Genomic DNA, 22,907 nt, shown 5'->3' with positions numbered 1-22,907 from the left:
TTTGAAGCACTTAGCCTGAATTTATATCAATGGCAAAATTCAGAGTGCTTTTTAGCAGAGCAAGTGCAGGTCTTAGCAAACCCTATCTCGTAAATCCTTAGCTATACATACATATTTTCTCTATAAGTAATATTTTATTTTCTGCAGCATTACAAATGAGCTCCTTTTATCAGGTTCTGCTCTTACTGTATAGAGACTTTTTCTGCATTAATACCTTATTTAAAAATGTTTCATGTCGATTTGAAATAGATAACTGACAATATTAATGAAAGTGAGAGCAAATTAGTGTACTTGGGTTCCTCATTATGTATTGGGATGACACACTCATGCTGTGGTGATCAAGTCCTAATGGAATTTAAAATGAGAAATTAATTAACATAGAGAAAATGTATCAAAAGGCTTGCTTTGAAATAATTGTCTGAGATCTAAAGGTCACTTTAATTGGACCAAATTATCTGTGTTTACTTCAGAGTTTGAGAAAACATTGTTATTCTCTCCAGCTATATGAAATGTTAGGATTTGATTATGTTTTACTTTAAGCAAAACCCACTCTTTTTCTATGGTGTAATGTGTAATTTCATCACACTTGTCATGATTTTTTTACTTGTGTAGATTTGTTTGCATGTACACTTTTTTTTCCAGTTATACTTTAGGGAACTAAAAATGAGATTTAAATTATTTTTTAGAATATCTAATTTACCGTTAAATTTTCTGTTCGTTTGATATACAGAACTTTATAGTGCTTTAGTTGCTTATTAAACATATTGGATTGGCAGCTTTGAAGTATGAAGTGCAAGGGCTGATCAACTGTAAATTCATGCATCTGACAGACCATTCCTCCTAATCCCAGAGAGCTCACTGCTGCTGACAGCATGTTGCCAGTCTGATGAACAGATGAATCATTTGCTGTTCTCACATATGCACAAAGTTATCACTGTGATTAGTTAGTATACTCATCGGACTGGTATCTCTAAGTGTTCTTGGAGACCTGGCAGTGTTTCAGCTTGGGAGTAAAAGGAGAGTTGCAGACTGATTATAGAAATGTGATTTGAAAATTCTTTTCTGTTTGATGTGGTTTGATGTGACTAAATGTAGATGACCAAGCAAAGTTAAAAGCTATGTTTATCTTCTTGTGTGCTTGCAAAAATCACCTGGGTTGTGCATAACAGAGCACATGCAACAAAGCTACTACATCTGCTCTGAGCATAAAGGGTAAACTGGTTACAGAAAAATTCCTTTTTGCAGATTGAAGAAAATGGGTATAGGCTGTGATCATCCATGTTGCAACTCTTTGAAGACAGTGGAAACAATCTGCTTATTCCAGGCATGCCTAAGCTGTGTCTGCTCTCTGCCCTCTTTCGCCTATACGGTTACATTAATATATGTTGTTGCTCTGAGTTCATAAATCCCAAGAGAAACAAGGGTTATCAGTTTCAGGACAGCATCAAACTAAAACATATTCAGTTTTTGTATTAGAAATGGCTCAGAACACAAGTGGAGTAATAGCAAGTTTGATTTGCAAAAGGCCATCTGGACATACCTACTTTCTTGCCTGCCCAACTTGATAATAGAGATTTTCTACTTACACACTGTAATGGATTGGTGGAGTACACTAGGACAAAAAGGTGCTTTATTTTTCTGCTGTCATTTCTTTCTTAGCCTTCTGTTGAAATGGTTTAAGACATTATCAGTTGGAATGATAACTTTCAGTAAGAAGTTCTTGTAAAACCTAAAATTTGAAATTTTAATCCCTGAATGCATCTCTAGGTGAGTTATCCCTTAGGAAAGAACTGTTCTGTGCTGCCTATCAGTAGGGTCTCTGCAACCTGATTCCTTTAAAATTTAAGAACCTTGAATTCAGTGCAGTGTATGTATATAGTAGCAATGTATTGGTTTTAGTCAGTCTGCACTGGGTTTGATCATAAAATCATAGTTGACATTGGGTTTCCAGATTCTTGCTTAATTTTAAATAGTGATTCAAGAATAATTACTCATTTCTGAAAAGCTTAGGAAAATACCTGTGTGTGCATGGAACTAACTAATGTAATTTGCATCCCAGTTCCCTTCTGTAATGGAAAGAAGTGAGAACAAAAGCTATTTGGCAGTCAGCTAGATATGTAGGAGTTCTAGAAGTTTTACAGGACTAGGTTGATGAAAGATAATGAGATTTCACAGTGCAGTTTTGTTGCGGGGTTGTAGCTGCTCCATGTCAGCTACATGCACAAAAGCCTTCATTTTTAGTACTGTTTTTAGACAAGGGCATAGTGAATTTACTGGCAGTAATTGTATTTCATTAAAATTGTCTTTCAGAGTTCTTAGCTCTGCTGGAGGCTAAATTCATCAATTATCCATGTCTGATGTGTGTTCGTGCAGAAGTGTAATGGTTTTCATGACGTGCAGTTAGGTCATTCAGTTGAGATTTTTTTTTTTTTCTGGCAAATAAAGGAATATGTAGAGTTGTGATAATTTGTGATGAAAAGTGCCCTTATTTTGCAATATTTCCAACTTTTAACTAAAGTAGCCTTCAGGCTTCTACATCACAGAATCCTGTTTTCATGGGGGCTTGTAAAATAGGTAAATATCGGTAAATAGAATTTAATGAGAGTGCAACGTAAGTAAACAGAAAGGAATGAAGAAATTTCCCTAGGTGAGCTCTGTATTCTATGCTGAAGATAGCTCATAGACTCGTTCATTCAGTTTATCTGCAGCTTTGCTATTTTACTTGAGTCCTCAAAAAAATAAACTTGCATGTAAAAGCACTGTGAATATATACAAATGTTATTTCAACAAGAACATTTTTTTTTTCCTGTCTTCTGTTTAAGCTGTTTGGAAGAAAGGAAGGCAAAGAGCAATTGTGTAACCTTAAGTATTGTTATGCGTAACATGTATTTTGGTTATTATGAACTGTAATACATTTTAGAATGAAAAGTAGTAAAAACAGTACTGTCGCAGTGCGGTGCGATAGTACTGTTGCTAATTGTTAATGATTATAGAATGTGGAGGCCTTGAGATGATAAATGTCTTTGTAATTTTAGTTTAGGTAAATGCTAGTATGAGAGGGGAGACATCAGTGAAGTGAGAAGAAAAGGTAACATGGTATATAATATTTCTGTTTCTTTTCTACTAGGTATGAACTTGTACAGAGAGGCCTGCTCACAGCCAAAGACATTGAATTGGTTCCAACTGTGTGTACCCGCAACCAGCAACTTGAGGCTGAAAATATGCATTTGAAGAAAGATCTGGAAAACTATAAACATGCTGCAAAGTATGTTATTTACTCTTACTGACGCTTTGATATACAGTACTAAATGGCCACATAAAGTGAACCTGAGTTCTGAATGGAAATAATAAGTTCCTGTTTGTTCTGCTGGCTGCACATATTTTTACTTCTAGGTGCCACTTATAATTCAAGTTCAAGTTTCTCAGAGCTCTATTAGAAACCTGAAGTCTCAATTTCTTTTATTTGTGTTTACTGAGCTATAGAAAATAATTCTCAATATTCAGTAATCACAACAAACTACTACAAAGAATCATGAGAGTATAATATGTAGAACTAAAAAATAAACAGTTATGTGAATTTTGTATTAAAATATAGGACTCTGAATTACAGCCACTTCAGACTGTTAACGTAGGAAAAAAAAAATCACTTATACGTTTATTGGTTTTTTGTAATTGCAGAAAAACCTGTCACTCTGGTCCTGGTGGTAAATGATGTGTCAGTGCGAGTTACCATTCTTGGTTATACCTGTGCGTACATTGTAGTATTTGATTTTACAAGGCAGTTTTACTTCAGTGATAATAGAGTTAAAATATTTAATCTATGTGTTGGAGAGGTGCAATAGTGAACTACATGTGACATAGCCTTTTCTGAAGAATGGTACATCTGCACATGTATGTGTTCATTGAGAATATACCCTGAGACCTAATTATGTGCTCAGTTCAGTTTTGTCAGTGCATAGTTTTAAAAAATAGAGCTATAAAAAATTACCTTAATCTCCTTGATTTTTCCTTAAGATTGCCCAAGCTACTAATTTTCATTTAGATTGTTCATTTATATGAAAATAGCTACTCAGATGTTAAATAGTCATTGCTGCTGATAATAATGATGATCAAATTATTTTCCAATGATAATGATTTAGTACTTTTTAACTTAATAAATTAATTTACCATAGTCTAATAGTTAAAGAACCAGCTTTAATAATCAAGTCAAATATTGTATAGTCTAAATATACTGCTGTCATGGTTTAAGCCCAGCCAGCAACTCGGAACCAAGCAGCCTCTCGCTCACTTTCTTCCTCTGCCCACTCCCAGAGGGATGATGAGGAAAATTGAAAGAATGTACCTCCCATGGGTTGAGATGAGAACAGTCCAGTAATTAAGGTGCTACCACCAATTAATAATGATGATAAGGGAAATAACAAGGGGAGAGAATACAGTTGCTCACCACCCGCCAACTGATACCCAGCCCAACCCGAGCAGTGATCTAGGTCTTCCAGATAACTCCCCCCAGTTTATATACTGGGCATGGCATGCTGTGGTATGGAATGCTCCTTTGTGTAGTTTAGGTCAGGTGTCCTCTCTCCGCTTCCTCCCGGCTTCCCCTCCTTGCTGTCAGAGCCTGAGACGCAGAAAGTCTTTGGTCGGAGTAAACATGACTGAGCAGCAACTAAAAACATCGGTGTTGTCAGCATTGTTGCCAGGCTGAAAGTCAAAACCACGGCACTGCACCAGCTACTAAGGAGAAAAATGACTGCTACTGCTGAACCCAGGACAACTGTTGCACTGGGAGACGGGCCATATAGAAAACAGCCTTTTTTTTTAATCTGCAGCTTCTCTGAACAATGAATAGTTAGAGATTGTGTCTCTCATTTGAGTGGGAGAGAAAGAAGCTGTAATGTATAGTAAAAGAAGAAAAGATCAGCATCTGGCCCTTCTGAAATTTAATATTGTCAAGAGTAATTTTAACAGGCTTTTCTTCCTCACTCTTCTTTTTTACCTTTTTTTATGAAGCTGAACTTGCTATGTCAACGTAATCTGAGTGGATTATGATTTGGTAAGAGTTTTCCTGGGTATGTTGTGTTGCAACATGATTAAAACCATAAAGCTCAAGACCATTTCACTGGGTTTATGAATGAGTTGGGTTTTTCCCATGTCTCTTTACTCTTCAAGGTGCCAGAAAATATTTGGTAGCAGGTATCTAATTAAAAGGCTGAAAGATGATATGATAATGTGCAACAGGAAGAAAGCAGGAGAGGGAAAAGACATTGCCAATATGATAGGTTCCTACAGGCTATCTGTTAAATAGAACTGCTAACATTCACTAAAGTGAACTGTGCTAAAAAAAAAACAAACCACCAAACAAAACAGGACAATCCATGCACTGGCACTGTGCCCTATTTCGTTTATAAAACCTAAAATAGTAGTGCTCTGGTGGTAAATGAGTCTTGTCACCTGTCTGGTATTCCAGAGAGGGCAGTGATACATAGGGCAATTTGTATGACAGATTAGAATTGAGTAAATTCTGCTCATGGGCATTTACTGTTAAATATTGCACTTATTCTGTATGTGCCTTGTTAAAACACTTATTAAAATTAGCCCTCCTTTATTCACTTGTAGGGAGAGCTTTATTTTCAGTCTTCCCCCTAGTACTAGAATGGAATATATGTAGATGTGAAACTTGGTTTGTGCTGATGGTCACTACTTCATTTTTCCTACCTTGTTTCTTCAACATTTAATTTATACTAATGTTTAAAGTTCAGCACTTCTGTGACATTTATTTCACTTGGGTTTGTGTTTTGGGCTTTGGTTGGGGTTTTTTTGGGGTAGTTTGTTTTGTTTTTTTTTTTTAATGTAATTAATGAATTAAAGCAGTAAATGAGTTTGTAAAATGCTGCTATATGTATCTTGAGTTACAGTGTTCCTTTGTGTCTTTGGAAAAACCCTGTTCTGTACTAAATCTGTTTACTGTACTGAATGTTGTTCATACATTCAATACTGGAATTCGTACCCTTACTATGGTAAAGCAAGTATTCCAGCAGGAGCCAAAATTACCTGGAAGACAGTTAGTTTTCAGGTATTGAGAGAGAATTCACTACCTTAAACTGAAAACAGACTGCACTGAAGATGTTGATTTGACTGGTTAGAAACCAAGGAATTGTGGGCAAAGAAAGTCTCATGTTTTGCTCTGTGGATTAGTCAGAAAACTTTGGTTGAGATACAGTGCCATGAAGGATATTTGAATATTTTAATTATACTTGGTATTTCTGAGCTTGGCATTCCTGAGAGCTGTCTTACAGAAAAGAGATGTTACTTGGGACCTTGGCAGTATGGGGGCCCAGGATAAATGACTGTAAACTAATTACCTCATGCTTTAATGTTAAGCAATTGGTGGAAGAGATTCAGTGTTTAAAAGCTAACTGTAACTTTATTTTGGGTATTTTAATATAGTATTTATATGATTTCATGGCAAGCAGGCAGGCTGATAGAGTTGATTGCTGGCTACTGGTTATATTTCACTATTTAAAGAGAAAATCATTGTCAGGTTTGCTTCTGGTATGCATTAGGTATGTGTTTTTTATAGGCTGTCCAATATCTGAAGGCATCTTGCGATGTAACAAAATCCCTGGATGCATACAAAGAAATAATTAGCATAATTCTTCTACTCCAAAGCAAGTGATAGTTATTACTTTAAGGTTTAGATGATTTCAAAACCCAAACATTGTGTTGTGATAGAAATCAAAACTAATTTTATCTTAGTTTGCCATGTGACAGGAGTTAGAGTATACCTTAAATGTACTCCCTTTCTCTTTCTTTTATCTTGAAGGCTACAGCTAAGCCCTGATTGATTGGTAAGGTATGTTATCTCTAATGGAAGCATAGCTATTATTTCCAATATGCAAGAAAAATTTTAAAATTTTGAATATTATTAACTCTTACAGGAGACTAGTTAATTTTAATTCAGTGTCTCCTGTGATTTGTGTTTTAATATCCTAGTAATATTTGCTAGAGTTGAATAATAATAGATTGTCATTTCATAGGAATGTTAAATTCTGCCTGTGTGATGAATTGAAATAGCTCGAGTCCCATCCATTTTTGGTATTTTCCTATGACCAGACCCTTTGTATTGCCGTTGTATTTAAACATGTCAGTGACAACATAATGGTATATCAGGTTTAAGATGATGTTAATCACTAGGACTGCTCACTGTGCTATTTATAAGTTAATGATTTAGGTATTAGGTAGACAGAAGGAAAACCATGCACAGCTTTTCTGTGAGGTTTGTAACTGAGTTCACAAACATCAGTTATGAATACTAAACACTTGCAAGTATCTTTCTGTCCTGATTTTTGGAAGCATGCTCACAAATATACACCCAGTTTACAGCCACAGTAACAGTCAAAATATAAAGATATCCTGGAAATCATATTTATTATTACTGTTAGCGCTGTTGCCAGCAATAAAATCCTCGGCTGATCTCCTGTTTCTGTGCTAAAATCTAACTGTTCCTGCACATATTTCTCTGCTTACACCATAAAAAAAAAAAAGTGTACACTTCTTGTATTGTGCACCATGTTTAAATGTATCTGTTTAATTATATGATACATTTAGCATGCTTGCTGCTAAATGCTATATAAATTAGTTAAAGCAAGAGTATGTTTTCTAAACCTGTATTCGTTAAAATTTTAGGGCTACAACTTACAGCATCTTGGAATAAAGTCCCACCTAAACTCAGTAGGAACCAGGCACGTATCTCACCTTTGAAAACCCCTACTTGGATTTATTGGACCCTGTCCTTTTTTGCTATTTTTATGAAACTGCTTGCTTGGAAAAGTTTAACTGGAGAGACCTGCAGTCTTTGACATATATATTAAGTAAAAGAAATGTAATTTGGCTTGGCTATAGCAGTAGCAACATCTTTTTCCTCTTAAAACAAGCCGTCTGCTCTAGCTCTGAAGGGGCAGGGTTTGTGTTCGAGATACTGTGGCAAGTCAGATTTTGTGAGTAGTGTCATGATGGAGTTGTTTCACAGAATTGTCCTGAGACTACACATTCGTTTACCTCTCAAATGTTTCCCTGTTCCAAGGAGCTTGAGCAGAATCATTGATCTGTAATTTGTATCCCAATACCAACAGTTCCTCTGTTTCACAGCTTTTGTGCCCATGCCCACAGCTCCTTTGAGCTGTTCACCGTGTTACTGCGGGGGCAGCCCTGCCTGTTTTTGTTTCATTGCCAGCTTTTTCTGAGGTGTGACTGATACATAGTGGCATTAATTCACAGTGCTGCTCTTCAGATCTTTCTGATTGTTCTGCTACAAGCAACAATTCACATATAAATGTACACATACAACTGTAGTTGGTATAAGTAATAAATACAGCAAATGCATATATAGTAAATCTAACTTTTTTGTGCAATTAAATATAATACACTGGCAGTTAGGAGTCTTCTTCCTGGACCTGTGATTTTGGCATACTCTACTGTCATAGTGGTTTTCCTAACTCTGCATCTCCTGTTAGAGAGGAAATGAGCTTTATTTTTGCAAAGAGCAAATATCCAGTTTCTGTGCAAGATAATTTCAGGCTTCCTTTCCAATTAAGCAGTTCATCTGGTAGTCTTTCCTGCCAAATCGCTGTCAGTAAAGGCAAGGAGAAAATATATGGAGTATATACAGAGTATTTTAATTTATGTTTATGGAGCAGAGTATCTCAAGGTGTCCTATGGCTGTGTAGAATGTGCTTAGAGAATAACTGGTTATCAGTATGTTTGCCATTCATTTTTAAATGGGTTCTTTTTGCTTCCTGTTGTCATACAGGGCACACCTGGGGGCAGGCTGCAAACATGATTGGATAGAACCCAGAACTTTTCTAGCACAATTTTTTTGAGAAGCTCTCTAAACACATTGTTCTCAAGGCAGGGGTAGTTATCCTTCTGTGTGTGACTTTCTAGCATGTACCATTATGCTGGCTGTGTATCCAGATGTGATGCAGATATTAGAAAATCAGTATTGTGATACATGTTCCTGTAGTGTTTTAAACTCACAAGAAGTATGTTGTTTTCTAATCACCTGTAGTTTGAACATATACCTCCGCAAGAGGCCCTGTGCTTAAAGTAAGGTTAATCTCAACTCTGAGATTTATGATGCCAGAATACTATGGATTCTGTCTAAAGGAACAAAGGGAAGGTCAAGAGTATGCATGGTTTTGTAGAGCAGCTGTCAGCAAAAGAACATCAAAAGTACCGGGATGTGTTCTCCATCACAGGGCATGCTAACAGAAGTTTCATTTGGGTAGTCATGTGCACACCTGAAAATAAATTCTATGTGTATTTGGCATACCTTGATGAGCAATTAATAGCAGACTAATACTTCACTCTTGAATTTTCTATTTGCATATAGCAAAGCAAAAGAGGCTTTCCTAAAAATGCAGAAGGAGCGTGACTTCCATCGAATGCATCATAAGCGAGTGGTCCAGGAGAAAAACAGGCTTATCTGTGACATCAAAAGGTAAAAAATCATTTTAATTACTACACATGTAGTATACATGTGTTCTTTTCAATTATTATGAGGTAACTGTGGAATTTGAAGTTCTGAAGTAAAGCTAGCTGCAGTTAAGTTAGTGTGCTCATAAATAGTAACACCATCTGACCGTTCTGCCATGTTTCTTAAACAATTTCTAATGATTTTGTGATACATTCTTTGTGGTATGATGTGGTATTTAATAAATACATAGTATTTCTAATAATTTGAAATTGAGATTTTCTTTTAACCTGGTGTCTTTCCATAAATGTATAGTGATTTCTGGGTTTAGGGCCTTTGCCCATTTGAAGAGTATTTGTTACAACACCAAGTTCAGAACCATAGCTGGTATTTTCTGTCTTTTTACATCTTGAACTTTCTACATGAAACTTGCTGTTACTTTGGTTACAAATAAGCCCAAACTAGTCCATTGGTACTGAGTGATTTATTCTATAATATTTAATTCCATAATTCTGTCATTCTGGAGTTCTGTAAGTTTTCTGTTAACTGTTTTTCTACTTTGTCTACATGAGTAGAGATTTTACATTTTTATCTGAAGATCAGTGAATCAGGTGGCGGAGTTGAGTTTGAAATTTCTTCTTCGCTCAGGCTTGTCAGCTTATTTTAAAATAATATTGGGAAGTGGCTTACATCTGCAGCTCCAAACAATTGACAGAATCTTACTGATACTGCTATCAATCTGTGTGTGTAATAGCAGCTACATATTCTGTATCTTTAACCTTGAAATCCATACATACTAGAGCGAGAGAGCACTATTCACTGACTTATTCTCTGTGTGTCAGCTTTTTGCAGGATGCAGTATTTTTGAAACTCTTAGTGTCACATGTTTCTCTAGAGAGATTATATATATGTATCTATCTCTCATTTTTAGTTGGTCTGAAGAATTAGTGTTTAAATGTAATGTGCAGTGAAGAAAAAGAGCAATCATATTATGGCTTTTGATAAGCCATAACTTAGATAAGAATCTTAGTTTCTCATCAGATAATAGATGTAAATATTTTCTAATGAAATATCATCCATCAGCAAGAAAACAGCTGTCAACAAAATTAGTGTGCAGTATGTGTATGAAGGATTAGAAATAGGTCAAAATTAGGTGGATTCTTTTAAAAGGTAAGACTAAAGAGACTGAATCCTCTTACTAATCTGAAGCACTCTTGTGGTTTGTTTTTGTTTTTTTTTTTTTCTTGCCGTATTCTGTTTGGGTGGTTACCTACTAAATACCTTTGCTGTCTCCTCTGTGTTGGCCTTTTGTCACTTTTATTCTTTTATTAGGGATAAAGAAAAAGACAGAAATCTCTGGTTTAACTCATCTTTGAGGAATCATTTGTCCTCTTTTTTTTTTGCAGGCTAAAGGCACATTATGCATCGTATGAACCAGTGCTCAAGCAGTTGACTGAAAAATACCAGACTGCTCTGAGACAGAAAATGTTAACTACTTTGGAGAGAGACAGAGCTGTTGGGCAGGTAAACACCACTATGGTGAACACCACTTCCATAGCAGTAAAGAATGCTTTTGTTTTTTACTTTGGTAAATGCAGAGGATATTTCTATTAAAGCAACTCACTTATGCAGTAGTTTGCAGCAGAATAGTTTAGTTAGTTTCATGATATTTGGTGAAATGTTAATATTGAAAGTATATAAAAACTTAGTCCCTCAAAGTAGTAGTTCTTAGCCTGTACTTGCTCAGTGCAGCTCTACATGAGTCAGCAATGTGCAAACCCTGTTATACGTTCACTGTTGCCAGCTTAAGGAAGGGTGTGATATTCCCACAGATTCACATACTTCCCTATGTGCCTTTAGAAAGCTCCTATTTATTTTTTCCAGGAATAATTTTCGTAAGTTAGAAAAAAATACATGAGGGTATAGGACAGTTTTTCTGTTTTGTGAGTGGAATAGTACAGTGATATTTTGCTTCTATAATCTTATCTGATGTATAGGTTGGTGTACAAAATACTCTGTTCCTTTAGCAGGAAGTACTGTTAACACAGATAATTTTCTGTTCTTCATCCATTCTGTCTTGCATGCCTTTAACCAATAGGTTGTTTGCTTAAAAAAGAGAAGGAAAAAATGTCCCCAGATGCATTGTATTTCGACAGTAGCATCAATTATATGTAGATAACATGGAAGGAATTTGCCATGCTTGCACTGTCTTCTAATCGTCTTCATCTCTCATTGCCTCCTTTCCTCTGCCTATGTTTTTACTCAGGTCACCTGAGGGCTTATTTCTAACAGACTAAGGATTATATGTTTGAAATTTCAATAAGTAAATGTCCTATAGGAAGGTTACTGTCTCTATAGAGTTATGCTGCTTCAGGAGTACGAAAGAGTACAGTTCCAATGCTATGAAATTTCAGGAACATGTGTTAGACCTTATGGAACTGTAGGCACTTAGGAACTATGCATTCTAGAGTGGTGACTTTTTTGGTAACACATAACACCATATTTTGTGGCATTTTCTTAGAACAAAGCTGTATGCCATATTGTGCTATTAACTTAAAGATAAGTGCAGTGATAGTAGTGGCTAAAAGTTGATGGTAAAGTAAGAGCCCTAATATTCGGCATTGTTTTAGTAGAGCTGTGAAAGTATTTTGAGAGACTCTGGACAGTTTATATTTTACCACATTGTTTTGCTGGGTCTTGAATTAGGAGTGATGTTTATACCTTGAGCCAATAGTTGTAAAATTAAAAAAAATGTAGATGAAATTTATTACTTAAATGTGCAGACATAAATGCTGTGTTGTGAACAGACAGTTCAAAAGCAGTGTTTTCATACTCTCTCTTCTTGTTCTCTGCTCTTTTTGAAATTAGGTTACAGATTTGCAAGCCGCATTACAAAACTTAGAGCCTGGATGTGCTATTCATGTGCCTGTGACAAAAGGTACAGTATTTCCATCACCAAACTCAGACTGGTTATGGGTTTTTAGTTGGGATGCATTTCAAAATGTGGTGTAACAGTAACTCAGATACTTGCACAGTGTACTTTTGCTCAGCTATCCTGGTGACAGCAGCAATTCTGTTATTGCAATATCTATTCTAAAATGTACCCTGTAAGGACAGTGAGACTGTGGATGACAATATGGAATGTGTGAGTAACCATGGAAGGACCTTGTCCTGTAAATCTGTTTTGTGTCCATTTTTGTTATTTTAAGTGCTTTTTATTTAATGTGAGTGTGCTTTTTCAGCTCACTCTTAAGCAGTTACATATGGTGGTCCAGAAACATTTTGAAAATACTGGTGTTATGAAATCCAGGCTTTTATTTTAACACATCTCATTTTTACAGGAGGTTGTGAGAGTTATACAGTACCTGCTGGAACATTTTTATCTGTATGGTGCTGTGCTGCTTCCCTGGATTTTAAATAAATGCATAATTACAAAGTTATTTTTCTAACTCCATCAGAAAAAAAAAACAAAGCACCTCTGTTTTCATAAGTAAATGAAGCCCAAGCTAGCACATTCCTTGTGAGCATCACTTCCAGTAATAATTTTGAATCTATTTTCCAATTGCGGCAACTCCAGTGAGTTACTCCAGCCTTTGACAATCAAGCTTCATTGGTTCCCATGTTCATGGACTTAATTCCATTGTATAAATTCCTATAGAAAAGGCAAAGCTGAGAAGGATAGTAGCTACGTAAATGTTTTTAGTTTCTGGGATTGTTGTTAAGAGGCTTCCAAGCATTTCCTTTTTCATTAAGATGGCTTATTTACTGTTAATGCAGACATTTCAAGTGCTGCCCAGATCTTTGCTACTGCTCACCTATAATGAGCATAGCACATTCAGTTGAATTTTGTCCTTCAAATTCCATCTGATTTAGATGGAAGCAGTTGGTCTCCTAAATTGTCATGAACTGCTATAAAGCACTGGATTGAGATCTGATGATCTAAAGATGCCCCTCATTCTAGCTCAGGTCTTGGTTTTCTTCAGCAGTGGGAGTCTTACATAGCTGAGGAGTCCCTTGGAACACACCCTACTCATTTTCTAAACATGAAGCATAGCTGCTTTCATTTCTGGGAGAACTTGGAAGGGTTCTTATCCAGTCTATAAACCCAGTCTTACCCAGTATAAACTAAGCTATGATTTTATTTTGTATACAAGCAAATTGCTACTAAATAATAACTTCTGAAAATATAGACTTGAGATGTATTAATGCAGTGAAATACTGATGTACTGTCAGGAAGGCTTTTTAGTGCTCACAGTATCTTTCTGGTTTGGGATTCTGATGGCTTTTTTTGTATGAGCTTCTTCAGCAAGGCGTTTTTCAGGCCCCCAAAATAAGTTTCTGTGGCTGTATATACTGGATATATTCTGCCGTAATCTTGAAATCTTGTTACAACTAAAGTATAAACCTCTGCTCCTCTTATGAACACAGGGCTTATTTTCATTCCACTTCAGATAGGGACGTAGAGAACATGGGGTTTTGTTTTGTGTTTGTTTAGAGCAAATAGAGTTCAACTTTTCATCATACTCTGGCTTGAGGTTATATAGTGCGGTTTCTTCCCCTGTGCTAATGTTTCACAGAATAGGTGCTCCATCTCTCTCTTTTTCATATTACAAATATTTAAGTTTGTTGTTTGAGTGATTCTAAAAACTGTTCTCTGTCTTCGCAGTACTTGTTTATTCTCCAGAAATCTTGAGAGCACTTTATAATACCAAAAAGTGGCAGGTAGGGGAGCACTTCATAAATAATAATATATATAAAAAAGTCACTTAGTCTCCAACACAAATTAAGCTCATCAGCCACCCATCAGCTTGCTTGTACAAGCCTTAATTTGCTGCATACCTTCTGTATCATGAATTAAGGGATATTTTGGTTAATTTCTTTCTAGTGCTTCATCCTGTAATACTACATAATTTTTATTGCCCTCTGTAAGTCATACTCATGTCTCAGTGGATGATACTGTCTCTTATTCAGTTACTTTCTGCTGCCTCTTGAAAGCTGACTCTTGAACTCTTATTCCTGAGCCAGTATAAATGCGTCAGAAGCAAGCAGTGCATAGCTACTGGAGAAATGTTTCTGCATTTTTCTCTAAAGCTTTTAGTTTGGAAGGAACTAGTACTGTTGGACTTGCAAATCTCTGCTGCAAGGAGGCCCACAGCTCTGTTTTATTCAGTTGCCATCTCTTCAGGGCTGACTTTAATGCATTAATACAGTGGTACATTTTATTTAGAAGATAATGAACAATCAGAGTGGCAAGTTACCAACTGTCGATGCAGGATGCGTTTTCTGGCCAGCTGTCTGCTTTCACTGCAGTGCAGGCCATGAAGGAATGAGAATGGCTCTGCCTGGCAGCAGGAGAATGCCTGTCATTGCTCCTGATGTTGCTTCTGTCCCACAATCTGACTTGACTGCAGAACACTTGGAGAGCTGGCTTTGGCTAGAGGACACTGAGAGTGGCTTTTATATTTGGATTTGCTGAATTGTTTGAGGTTTTGAATAGTGGCAAGTAGGTTTTGCCCATCCAGTCCTTTGAATTTGTTTTTTGCTTGGGTGTTTTTTGTTGGTTTGTTTTGAGTCATATGTTTTGAGTGCATATTGAAAAGAACAAAGAGAAGCTTCACGGTATTTACAATGAGTTTGTATTGTAAATTTTTATCTGATCACTAGGTAGAAAAATTAATAGTAGTTAATGTTAATTTTTGGACAACTATTACCTAGGCATTTGACTTAGCAGCTTTCACCCTGATGCATTTCAAACAATTGAAGAGGATAACATTCACAGCACAGAGTATGTAATTTATCTACCAGGGTTTCTTTGCTGTTGCTTAGAGAAAGTTTTTCTTTAGGGGTCTTAAAATTTTTTAGAACTTGAAGTTTTTGTTTCCTATTTACTTACCTTGATGTTTAAAGTTGATATGAATGAAGCTTAATAGTTGGAGACAAATTAGTTAAGAGTTTTGATTAGGACTTGGTCATCTTGTAGACTGTTTCTCTGTCCCTGCTGCACTCACTCAGAATCCATCTCTGAAAGAATAGTTGTGTTTTGAGTTCACACTATTTTTAAAAATGATTGGATGCCTTATGTAAGGTGATTTCCATTAAGAACTGGTTTTGGTTTAAGTGTGGTTCTCCTTGATGTGGTTGCAAGATCATACATAGAGGGATCTAATTATCAAAGAGAAATAACTGATTTTTATTTAGGTTATTGGTGTATATTAATAGAACCCTTCTGGCCTTACTCATGGATCAAGACACAGTGTTAAGTGGTGCTCTGAAAAAAGACCTATTTTGTCTGATGAAAGAATTAGGCAGTGTTGATTGTGACTTGCTCACCTGTGTGGGCACTGCTATAACATTTAGTTCTAAAAGCATGTTCTGAAAGTGTTACTTGCTTAGAAAATTTCTTGTATTTTCTAAAAACAACAGCTGCTTATTTATTACCCAATTATTTTCTAAAGTTGAACTCAATGAGTTTCTTTACTCATGATTGAGTTAACTCATTGTTAAGACCGTTAACTGTGTTTTTCCTTCCCTTGATCTGATGTAATTGCTGTTAGAAGGTCACACAAAAAGAAATTTAAAATGCACTAGTTAACGTGTTTAAGCCTGCTTGTCCTCATTTCATCTACAATGCAATCAGAATATAAAATCTATGTACACAAGCTGTTGACTTAGTGCAGTTGTAACAGTTCTCTAGAATTTTTTCTTTCTTTTTTTTCTAATGGTTACTGACTTTTTAAGCTCTTCAACTGTCATAACCTTGTTGATTTATAAGTATGTGTATTTCAAAAGCACTGACAAACCCAATCTGTGAGCCACATGGTAGTGGGTAGCAGTTACTGAGTAGAAAGTATTGTACATAAACCCCAAATTTGCTATGTAACATTCCTCAGAGTAAACTGTTATTTGGGATATGTGACATTAGCTCTAACTTTTAAAGCAGTGAGAATACAGGCATTTTATTGGACCATTTTGTTAGGCCGAGTTCTCATCAGCTAGTTTTACTCAGGTTAGGTATACAGAAAGGCTTCATGTTTGCTTGATCTGCTTTTTTTTTGCCTCAAGAGTGGAGAGTGTGTTTGAGGTTTTTTTTCCCCTTTAAGTCAGAAAGTTTGCATTTTGGTGTCAAAGTTTTAATAAAACTATTTTACAAGAGCAAAATGCATAGTGTGAAGAACATTTGTTTCAATATGGGGTTTAGCTGTAGTGTTTTTCAATCTTTAGATTTTTTTCAAAGAACTGGAGGGATGTAAGTGCCTAAATCCTGTTGGAACTGAGTATTCTGTTCTTCTTCTGTAAACCCAAGAACATGCTCCAGAGCACTGAAACAAGATTTATAAGGAATTTCTTGTTTGAAAGGTGAGACGAGAGACAGTGAAGGGAAGCAAAAGCAGGGAAATCAGAATAATGTGTTGGTGGTAGATATTAGGATGCAATGAGATGTTTCTTCTGGCTTTGAGGAAAATGAAGTATTGTATCCATTTTACTGTGACTCTCCTATAGTGCAAGATTTAAAATCATTGCTGGCTTTTGGGAACGAAAGCTAGGGAACCGTTAGTAAGCTGAAATAATAGAGCGTGCCAAAATAGTCTGTGGAGCAGAGTTATGTAGTCTTGGCATAGTTATATGGATGGAACTGTAACCTATATTTTCAAAGTGGTGTTTCTTTTAGAATTTGGCATGTCTAGCTAACATTAAATAAAGAGAGTTCTTTCAGAAGAGTAAGTAAAAAATGCATTCTGATGGTAGGTTGTTGTTGTTATTTTATAGTAGGCCATGAATGTTCAGGGAAGAAGTGGCTGGAAGGTCCCACCCAGAAAGCTCTTCAGAAAGCCAGGCAGCAAAAAATCCTTGATGCTGAAAGCTTTTCATCTGATCCAGTCAAAGATGCAGAGAAGACAAGCAAGAGAGAACCAAAGGTATGCAACATTCTTTCTAGTTGCTCACTGTCTTAATTCAAAGTACACTTAAAATTTTACAAAGCTGTGGTGAAAGACATTTGTCCAATATGACTAAATGAAATCCTACTTAGTAAAAGTAAATAGGACAGGTAAGTAACAAGTTATTTATTTTTAGTATTAGTTTCTATTGCAGTTATTTTTTCAGGGAATAATAGGAGCACTGATCAGTTGAAGCTAGCAAGCTACTTTTTGAGAGTCATCTGTAATCATCCTGCAGAGGAGGAGCACTGGCTATAAATGCTTGTTGCTCTGTTGTGTTTCTATTATAGCTGGAGAAATCCTGCCCTATTCTATAGTGCTCGCAAACTTTTCAAGCATTTCAGCCTGTTTCAGCTGGGTCTCAAAGGTATAACATCTGGGAGACAGAGGGCAAAAAGTTGGTGATTTCTTCATAGTCAGTGAAAGTTCCTATACTTGTTGATGTTCCTGTTTGGAAGTTGTGTAAATAAAAAGTATTTCCTGATTAGAATTTGTTACTTTTGAAAGGATTTTTTTTTTTTTTTTACTTTATTTCACTTGGTTTATTTATTGAAGTTGCATTTTGGGATTATCTTGGGATTAACTGCTTTTTGTATTTCCAAGTCAAGGTAAACATTTTAATACTTAAAACTTCTTAAGCTCTTAAAACTCTTATACTGGCCAAATTTTGTTTGAGAATCACAATTAGAGTTTGAATTGTGTTTACAGCTATGTAGTTGTAATCAAGTTTAGTCTTTCCCTGTTTCCACAAGAAAATCTCTGTGGTGGCGTTTTTCTGTATGCTTCTATCTGGTTTTGCAAGAGCATTTCTTCTGACACTGGCAACGCACCTCTTCTCTGACAAACATACCACTTTATTTCTGTTCTCATCCCTTTTCATTCTCCTGAACCTCCAAATATAATAATAAAGAAAAAAAAAATCCGTTGCTGTCTGAAACATATCTCACCACATACTGGAAATAATTATCTGTATGGTCTCCCTTCCTATTAGTATCTGAGTATTACTGAGGCACCTGCCAGTCAGTCTGTCTCCACTTTCCCTGTTTTTCATTCAGTGTATAGAAGCTTCCAACTTTGACTCTTGGATGTATCTTTTCTTTTCATTTTGACCTGTGAACAGATGAATATTTATTGGCTTATGAAATCTTATTTTTTTGTTCCTGTTTCTACTGAAGTCATCAGGATTTTTATAGTGAACTTCAGTGGAGTTGTGCTTCACCCCCAGAATATATAAACTCTGCACAGGTAGTATGCCTGTCTGGCTCTTTCTTGTTCTTTGAAATTCATGAGCACTGTTAGTTGACTGGTTCTGGCAAGCATCTGTGTTTTTGTGGGTCTTATGTTTCCCAGATGAGTCCTACCAGAGGCACTGATGTCTTTATTTAATCAATGGATTAGAAAACTGGAGTAGTTCCAGAATAAAGACATCAGAAAATATGGGCGTCTTTGAATGTACTAGATTTTACCATGGCTAAGAAGTAATTTTAAAACTTCAGGTATGAGACTAATATAATTTCAACAATGGACCAATACCTTTTTTTCACTTCACATCTGTTATGTCTAAATTTATTCCTGACCCTAACAAAGGCTACTACCTCAGGTATGCATATGAATTGTCTTATTTCTTAGGCTGTTAGAAATAAACAGCAGAGGAAATAATGAGTTTGTAGAGGATGAAGGTCTGAGTTAAAATTGTATTTAAAACAAAGATGCTCACAGGATTCTGTTCTCTAACTTAGATTTATTGAACTACAGTTCAAATCTAAGTTATTTTATTAAAAAAGTGTGTTCTTACTCAACAGTTTAGTTGTCTGGGTATTTTTTCCAGTGGAAAGGCTAAGATATAAATGAATGCCTTGCCTTCTTTAGATCATTTGATGTGATACTTGAAATCAAACTTGTGTGATCTTTTATATTCTCCCATGTATTGTGTGACTTACAGACTTTCTTAGAATGCTTCAATATGGCAGTGTCTTTATTCAGGAGTGTACTATAAATGATAGTATTGCTCTCATTTACAGTAATGAAAATAACATTTTGAATGTTTTGGGGTGTCTGTATAAAACTGATTTACACATATTCAGATTAAAATTACACTTAATTTAAATTCTTTTTATACCACAAAGTAAATAAGACTCGGAACATAAATTTGTCAGTTCCGTGGAGTTCAGGTGAGGAATATATAAAAGAAATATGTGTAATGAAAAATTCTGTGTTCAAACAGTGCATTTATGATAAATGGGAGATCTAGGTAAAATTTGCTGTCAAGCATTGTGTTTGGCTCTTTAGTAAATGTAAGTGAACATTCAAAGCTTACAGAATTTTTGGGTGGACAGTTTATCCAGTTTTAAAGTTTTATGCATTTTTATTACATCACATTCAGTAAAAAGCAAATATGTTGTCATGAAATTGTATACTTGAGACAAAAATAGAAATAAACGTTTGTGTTTACTGTTGCATAGGAGTGAAAAATGGTGATGAATATGATTTAAAGTCTTTTCTGTGTCTTGTAGATAAACAGTGATCTAACAAATGCTTGTACTTACTTTTAAGTAGATGCAAATATGACTCATAGCTGAGCTAGAACATTTACTTCAAGGACAGACATATATTGTGTTATTGTTATTATAGTAGCTTGTAAAAACTAACATATAATTTAAAACCTAAGGTCCTTTTGATAGGAAGTTTATCACTGAAACAGTAAAAAGGCAACTGTAATTTTTTTTCTGAGAGAATGTATTCTCCTGACTTTAAAATCTTTGTTACAAGATTCAGTAAAATTCTACAGTAACAGGTAAGTTGGCTAAATTGTTTACATATCTAGCCCTTAATAAGGCAGCAGAAATAGCATAAATATTCTTAGATTAGGAATATGCATAGAGTACTGCTTTAAACATTTGCATCAAAATCTTACACTTCATTAAAATTGTACAGAATCTTTGATAATGTCAATTTTATTATTCTGATGACATGAACTCTTTCTGTTTTGTATTTTAAAAGCCAAGATGGATGGGGCTTGGAGCACCCTGCTCTAGTGAAAAGTGTCCCTGCCCATGGCAGGGGGTTGGAACTGGAGGAGCTATAAGGTCCCTTCCAACCCAAACCAGCCTGATTCTGTGATTTTTGTTCTTTTGGGTTCCTCACAGAGTACATTCTATCTTTGCATTCACTAGTTATTAGCAGGACAATTGCAGTTTCTTCATGTTTAGTAAATTCTATTTCTGTATGCAATGTATTGCAATGCAGTTTAGTTTTCTGCAGTTTTATTTCGGGTAAGACTTTATCAAAAGGTGCTTTGGATATTTCTCTTGAGAAGGCATTACCTGTTCTGTGAAACAGGTTTTGAAATTATGGCCAGTGGAATAATAAAAAAATAGAAAGTAAAATCCAGTGATCATACAAACATAGCTTTTGTAATTAATAGGAATTTAGGTTGAAGTATAACATATATACATTCATAAACCCCAAGTTTCTCCTGAGTTCCGTGAAAGAAAGTGTACAAAGCTTAGAAGAACTACTGTTTCTGTGCTCTCAAATAGAAGGGAAGCTAAACCCAAATGATTACTTAGTCAGATTATTGAGTTTGAATACAAATTCGCACATATTGGTTCAGCAGTAGAAAGATGAGGTCCCAAAATAGTTAGGAAGGGCCATAAATGAAATAGGCAATCATTTTGTGTTTGTAGTAAGACCTCTAAGAAACACTGATTCAGTAGAGAGCAGGTGACCGACAGATAGTACTGGGGGTATTTGTTTCTGTGGTCCTTCACTGGTATATAAATCTCCAGACAGATAGCAAAGAAAATTAATACCAGTTACAAAGATACAAGACTGCAGTCTAGAGAAGGGAGAAGAAAATAAAATGTCTGTATTTCAAATGAGATAAAATGTAAAAGCTAAGAAATTATAGACTAGACAGTATAACTTAAACTCCCAAGGAAATTTGTGATGAGTAAGTGGAATTTTGCTGACTATCTGGAAGAAACCAGGAAAAGTAGTACCATGAAATGGATTTTCTAGGAAAAACTGTTTCAATCCAGTCTGAATAGCATCCACAACAGGTTAAGATATCTCCTGGACAGAAGAGAAGTCATATTGTAACATTATCTTAGAGATAAGAGGTTATATGTTTTCAGAAGGGCTTTGTACACTGTTTCACAGACCATTCCTGTTAGCAGCTGTGGAAATGTGACCTGACAGAAACTTTCCTATACGAATAGAAACCAATTGGAAACATGCAGATATATTGCATAGGTTCTTGCTAGGCTCTGTTGTCATTAATGGTCCAGAAAATGGAGCAGAAAATATGCTGACTACAGCTGCAGCCCAAGTGAGCTATGTTCGGTGGGGGTGGAACAGTAATTGAGGAAAGGAGTACAACTTCAAACTTGACCTATTGGAGAATTGATCTAAAGAAATAACATGCAATATAAGAAAAAGTACAAAGCTCTACCTTTAAAAAAACCCAGTCAAATGTACAAATACAGAACAAGAAGATGAAGAGTTGGCCTAATAGCTTTTATTTAGAGTAGGTTCTAGGTTTTGTTGTATAAAACAAGCTTAATGTGAGTCAACAATAACCACACTGCAGCATAGCTGAACACTGGCACAGGTTAAGTTATATGTGTAGTTGTTCTGTGCATCTGTAGTGTATGAACATAGATGTTTTATGCCTTTAAAAGGCTGGTTATCTATGACATAAAATACTATTTTGGAGAACAATCAGGAGGATATTGTGTTGCTTTGATGTGGTGATGCTGTGATGACAAGAATCAGGTCGACACAATCAGAATTGCTACCGGTAAAATAGTCCTGAATTTTACATTTGTAAATCCTATTGGTAGATCTTTAAAATCCAGGCATATCAGTACCAGTATTGACTTTGTACCTAAGAGTTGTAATATTCGATTGCATAATTTCGAATCATGAAATTAATTTTAATTGCATGTATTAAGTTAAATTCCCACCATCAAGGAGTAGTAAGTTGAAAGTTGGATGATCGGTATACCGCTTTGAGACTGAATTTAGCACCTGTAATTGCTAATACCTTCATGTACTATAATAATTTCACTGTGACTCCTCACTTTGTTGACTTAACAGAGATCGTTGGTCATGCTGTATCCTGTAGCAGACTAGATTAATCAAAAAGAAGGGATTAAAAAAACATTTGATGTGGTAGCTGGGGTAGTAGAAGTGATGGAAGAAGATGCATGGACTATTTCTGCACAGCATAGATGTCCTTTTGAAGACAGAGCAGGTCTTCAATGAGTAGGCTATTATAGGGGACTATTCCTTCTGTGGAAAAACAGTCTGTTCCTCTTTATAAAGCTGAAGCATTTGTTTTCCATTCTGTGTGGGTGCAGAGCATCTTAAATCTGCTAATTGTTCTATGGGCAGTGTTGTGCAAGCTCAAGGAATCACTGTGTGTTTCTCAGCTCTTAGTCCTAAGACTCCAAGCTCTGAGCAGCTGTGCAACACTTTGGGGATTTCTCTCTAGT

The 22,907-nt window shown here is 35.7% G+C and overlaps 1 protein-coding gene across 1 annotated transcript in view; it reads left to right on the top strand.

Moving 5' to 3' along the window:
- The window catches only part of SPAG16 (sperm associated antigen 16), a 432,582-nt gene that overhangs the window by 13,393 nt on the left and 396,282 nt on the right, over window positions 1-22,907 (top strand). Inside the window, exons 5-9 of the mRNA XM_065669744.1 lie at window positions 3,128-3,265; window positions 9,392-9,499; window positions 10,879-10,996; window positions 12,341-12,410; window positions 17,240-17,388. Of these exons, the coding sequence (XP_065525816.1) occupies window positions 3,128-3,265; window positions 9,392-9,499; window positions 10,879-10,996; window positions 12,341-12,410; window positions 17,240-17,388 (583 nt within the window). The remainder of the gene's footprint in view (window positions 1-3,127; window positions 3,266-9,391; window positions 9,500-10,878; window positions 10,997-12,340; window positions 12,411-17,239; window positions 17,389-22,907) is intronic.

The sequence above is a fragment of the Lathamus discolor genome, chromosome 3 (genome assembly GCF_037157495.1).
Source record: "Lathamus discolor isolate bLatDis1 chromosome 3, bLatDis1.hap1, whole genome shotgun sequence".
Taxonomy (NCBI): domain Eukaryota; kingdom Metazoa; phylum Chordata; class Aves; order Psittaciformes; family Psittacidae; genus Lathamus; species Lathamus discolor.
This window is presented reverse-complemented; position numbering and strand designations above follow the sequence as displayed.